General features: G+C 38.0%; 1 protein-coding gene across 1 annotated transcript; it reads right to left on the bottom strand.

Moving 5' to 3' along the window:
• Nucleotides 1-486: 486 nt before the first annotated feature.
• Nucleotides 487-3332, bottom strand: LOC107730263 (methylthioribulose-1-phosphate dehydratase). The gene is made up of 7 exons (XM_016541042.1): nucleotides 3118-3332; nucleotides 2836-2936; nucleotides 1610-1658; nucleotides 1395-1512; nucleotides 1185-1320; nucleotides 855-1022; nucleotides 487-764 (listed from the first exon to the last, which is right to left on the bottom strand). Exons 1-7 carry the CDS (start codon nucleotides 3169-3171, stop codon nucleotides 665-667), a joined length of 726 nt encoding a protein of 241 aa, XP_016396528.1. The 5' UTR covers nucleotides 3172-3332; the 3' UTR covers nucleotides 487-664.
• Nucleotides 3333-5602: the final 2270 nt, after the last annotated feature.

Genomic DNA, 5602 nt, shown 5'->3' with positions numbered 1-5602 from the left:
GTGAGCAATTCTGTCAAAAACATAAAAAAAAAAAAAAAAACACGTGCACAAAACCAACAAATATACAGTTATAACTCTATCCCCTGGTTTCACAGACAAGGCTAAAATCCTAGACTAAAATGTAAGTCTGAGCTGTTTCAACTGAAAGAAACTTGCACTGACTGATCTTAAAATATATCAGCGCCTTTGTTTTATCTTAAGATGCACACCAGTAATGTTTTCTTCTAAGTACGTTCATAAAAATGACTTAAATGTCCTAATTGAACTATTGGCCTAATCCTGGCTTAGTCTAAGCCCTGTCTGTGAAACCGGGCCTATATTTCTAAGCAATTTTAGCTTATAACCACTTTTATTTTATAGCAATTTCATTTGAATACAAACAGCTGCCAAATTAGGCAACAAATGTTAATCATGACATTATGATGCCATTGTTGCTAAGCATCATAGCATCCACACAAAAAGAAGAATGGCATGCAAGCCATTATTCTTACATTGCATTCTGTTTGCAGGTAATTGACATTACACTTTGTAAAAGAAAAAAAAAAAACAATTACTGAAAAGAATATTGTTGTGAACATCATAGATTTTGTGCAAAAATGCATTAAGCATTTATTATTTTGAAAACATAGTGGTAACATTTGGTAACTTTACAGACTTAAATGTATCAAACAATGCCTTTATCTTCAGTAGGAAGAGCAGAGGGTTCCAGGCCACACTGTTTCATCTGCACAGCTATGTCAAATAAGTAGTCATAACATTCACACCTGAAAAAGAATACAGATTTAAAAAATAAATATTGTATGCATACACAGAATATAGCCATGAGGTGTGCATTTCATTTCCTATAGCCTCACATTGTCTTTGCTTTCTCCCAGGTCTCTCCCCAGACGTAGACCCCATGTCTGCGGACGAGAACAGCGCAGGAGTCGGGGTACATGTCCATGGCTCGGGCCATGCGCTCTTTTAAGTCTTTCTCCTCTGGGGTGTTCTCAATAATTGGAACAACTAGAGTGTCATCATACCTGAGTCAAAACACATACAAACAGAAAGTAAAAGCAGGAATTAAGATGCTGACATTACCATCACAACTGTTCGTTTTTGGATGAACTACTATAGGACAAGAAAGTGTTACATATTACTAATGTAAAATGGCAAGAGTGAAGCCTCTTAGCAGCAAGTACAACCTGTAGTTTGTACCAGAGTTTCCTTTTCGAATCCCCTTGATCATCTCTTGATGCGTGATGCGGAATTCCTTGCCAGGAAACATGAGAGTTGCCATGACAGCAGACTTTGAGTGTGTATGGATAACTGCCTGAGCTCCTGTGGAAAAGAAATGCCAATGTCTTTTAAATAGAGTACAGAACAGAAGCAACCCACTGTGTGTGAACAGGTACCTCTCATTGTGTAGGCGTTCATGAAGAGGGGCGTGCATTGGCTTTTCTTCAGCTTTTTCTGTGGAGGTGGACAACTGATGTCCTTCTCATCAATATCACACACAAACAAGTCATCTGGCTATAAACAGGAGTGGAAAGATAGTTTGTTGGCGTTATTTCATTACATGCCGCAACAGGGTAGTATGACGCAATAATAATAATAAAAAAAAACGTACTTGTATTCTCTCCTTCTGAACACCTGAGGGAGCTATATAAATGTGCTCACTGGAAGAAGAAATAATTATACATTTCAATAAATTTCATACATTTGCAAGTATATGGTACAAGCATGTTTTTAATTTCTCACATAAAAATCAATTTGAAGGGCATTAAAGTAAACCTAGGAATGAAAATTCTGTCATCGTTTACTCACCCTCATGTTCTTCCAAACCTGTATGACTTTGATTCATCTCTAAAACACAAATTTAAATATTTTTATTGAGACCCAAAAGGTTTCGGTCCCTCTATTGAAGGTCCAGGTAACCAAAAAGGTTATAAAGGCATTGTAAAATTAATTCATATGAATCAAGTGGTTTAATTCAAGTTTTGTGAAGAAGTATGATTGCTTTATCACTGCAGTCACCCGGATCCAGTACATATTCAGGCACTTCATTTCCGGCGATATCGTCGCCTTGATTGCACAGATACTATTTAAACTGAACTGAGCTGGATGATGACATCACTGAATTCAATGATGAACTGCCTTTAACTGAAAAATGAGTGTTTACTATTGTCATTTTGCATTATTGACACACTATTTTCCTAATTAATGCTGTTCAGTTGCTTTGACACAATCTGTATTGTTAAAAGCGCTAAATAAATAAAGGTGACTTGACTTGACTTTATATGATGAACAGATTTAATTTAGGCCTTTATTTGAATGGTCGATGCACATACATGTATAGTGCATTACATATGGTACACAAGGAAGCTTGTGCATGTGTCTTAACTTTTTTGGACCTTTTAAGATTTGGTTACCTGGACTCTTAATGGAGAGACAGAAACCTTTTAATGAGTGTTTTGCGGTCTTGTGTGTTTTTGAACAACATGAGGGTAAGTAATTATTGACAGGATATTCATTCTTGGGTTTAAGTCACAAACATCATGGATGGATGGATAGACAGATTAATTAATTCATTTAAAAAAGGGAAAATATTTCAGAGAGGACATCTGCAGACTGTGTCATGGTCAAGATATATTAGCATTTTTTACACCACACAATTTTGTCATCATAAAATATAATATTTGGGAGAAAAGTCGCTCTGTGAGAATTTGGTACATCTGTTTTTAAGACCTTTCCATTTCTTTATCATAAACACTTTTCACGTCACTGATCCACATAGCAAGTGAATGTTGAGGAACACAGTGGATTTTATTATTGTTGTAAACTGCCTTGACTAACCCATGCCGCAGGCTTATTCCTCCCCCGGTTCCTGTCACCCAGCCCAGCTTATAGAAGAGTCTGCAGAGCCCTGGGATCAGCACACGAGGATGGTCCTTATCCTTAAACAATAATATAAGATCTGTTACTGCACGGTCACCACCATAACGCACACTCCTGATCAAATCTTTAATGCTGTTGTCTCGATAATAAGGAAGCTTATAAGATTCTGGAGAAACAACGATATCGAATATTTCTGATTCCACAAAACCAGGCACAAGGGCATTATATTTATAGTTTTACCCCTATTTCCTTTCCGTTGCACTCCGCTTGTACAGTGTTTATGATCGACGACATTCTTAACACACTGAAAAAGACTGTAAAAATAATGCTGAAAAGACTCAAGCTTCTATGATTAATATTTCAGTTCGTTTCGAGGCGCTAATCAGCCCACAACAACTCAAAACCAACACCTGATGCAACAACAAGCGCTTAGCAACGGAAGAAGGAAGTGCAGATCTTTAAAAGATAAAAGACCCCCAAACAAGGAGGTAGGCATGTGTCAAAAATGTCAACACACACACACACAGTTAAACAGTCTATGGTTTGCTTAGCTACCTAATCGTGGACATTGCCTAGACTTTTATCGTTTTTATACAGCTAGATAAACCTAAGCTTAACAGAAAACTTTCTGCATTTTTACAATAAAAATATTATGGTCAAGTAGGTACAAACATTAGCTTAAACAATTGGGTACAATTCATTGTACGCAGGATTGTAAGCAAAATAAGAGTTTTGGATAGAAGTCAATAATATGATATGACATCTAGTTTTTCATCTTGTGTATATTTCCAGATAACTGGATTATTAAACGAATTTCAAGCATTGATAAGCATGTGTATTTTACACGATAAATGACTAATTGGCTCCCTCCTACTTCTCAGGAAGTAACCAGTCGAGCCGGTTCACAAATCGAACTGAATCGAACTTTAGTTCCAGGTTGATGACGCAGGACGCATATGGGATTACATCTCTGCCGCAATTCTGTGCGCGAAAGATCATATTTTGAGCGCGCAAAAGTGCGTTTTGCACGCGCGCGAACTGAGTTTTGTGGAGAAAATGTTTGTCTCGCAAAGAAGAAAGTATTTCGATTTGAGCGCACAAAAGTGCATTTTGCACGCGCGCGATCTGAGTTTTGTGGAGAAAACGTTTGTTTCGCAAAGAAAAAAGTATTTTGAGCGCACGGAAATCAATTTTGCATTTAAAATAAGTTTTTGGATGTGTGCAGACTCTTTTGCGCGTGCAACGTTTCACCATCTTGCTCACCTGATGCCCGCCCTCAGTGCTCTCTAAATGCCAACAGTTGACTTGCTCAACACAACCCAGCCTTACAATATGCCATAATTCCAGCCAATCAGAGACGAGGCGGCTAAATTCTGATTGGCTGCCTTGACAACCACTCACAGTATGTCTTGCATTACCACGACAGCAGAAGAGGAAAAATACAGTGCATGCATAATTATTATGCAAGTTCATAGATGTCCTGCAGAGTTTAGATCCAACCCCAATTAGACACACCTGAACCAGCTAATCAAGCTCTTACTAGGCATACTAGAAACTTCCAGGCAGGTGTGTTGAGGCAAGTTGGAGCTAAACTCTGCAGGACACCGGCCCTCCAGGACCAAGTTTGGGCACCCCTGCTATAGACGCACAGCCGAAGTAGCACATCCAACTCAAAAAGAACCGAATGAGCCGGTTCAACTAACTGTCGAAGTTTGCCGAGGATTACCGAGGACCAGTGGTGGTCCATTTCTGGAATCTGCATCTGAAATAGCATTTAGATGTATTTACACAGTTTATGTATCTCAGAGAGGACATAGATGCATTTAAACTGCAGTTACACATAAATGGCCCAATGGCCTAATGTAAAAAGGCCTAATGTTTTGTCTTTAACATAAAAAGTTGAATACTGATATTTGAAATCATTTAAAACATGAAAAAAAAGTCGAAATGTGACATTAAAACCGCCAGTAGGTGACAGCAAGTTGGTTAATCAGTGAGTCATTGAGATTCAACCGATTCATTCAAACAACTGATTCATTCAGAAACAAAGCATTTGACTGTGTTAATGAGTGAATCACTGAATCACTTATTCAACCGATTCGTTCAAAAGGCTGATTCATTCAATAAGTAAACACCGTCCATTGGCCAGAGACGCAAAACAGTGCTGTGATCTAGTGATGGGAAAATGAAGCTTTGCGAAGCACCGAGGCTTTCCCCTCAACTGTATCGTAAAAAGGTTCATTACTCGAAGCTTTTCAAGACGGTGCACACTAACGACATCTTGTGGTGAAAAGGTGGAAAAAGCTGCTTTTGCGTCCCAGACGACCCAGCCATTTTTGGACTGTTCCAGATAATAAATTAGTTTGTGCTATGAAAACCTGTATAAAGCAAAGAAAATACGGTCTATATAAATAAGTCTTCATGTCAGTCATTGTATTACACAATATGAATACATGAGTCTGTGAATAAATTTGCGGAAAATAGGCAAGGCTGTAGGCATATATAATAGGCTATTATCAAAATAACCGAAGATTATCATAGAATGGTCAGTTAAAGTGTCTGAACCAGGAATTAATACAAAATGAACATGCACAAAACTACACATGCAAATATTTATTTGTATTATGATTTATTCTATTCAAAGTGAGGGACACCTAAAACTGCGCAAGTGGTTCGCGTTATTTGAATCAGAATACAAAGCAGTCACGTGGTTGTGTGCGAAAAC

The sequence above is a fragment of the Sinocyclocheilus rhinocerous genome, unplaced genomic scaffold (assembly GCF_001515625.1).
Source record: "Sinocyclocheilus rhinocerous isolate Xijiao unplaced genomic scaffold, SAMN03320098_v1.1 scaffold368, whole genome shotgun sequence".
Lineage (NCBI taxonomy): Eukaryota > Metazoa > Chordata > Actinopteri > Cypriniformes > Cyprinidae > Sinocyclocheilus > Sinocyclocheilus rhinocerous.
This window is presented reverse-complemented; position numbering and strand designations above follow the sequence as displayed.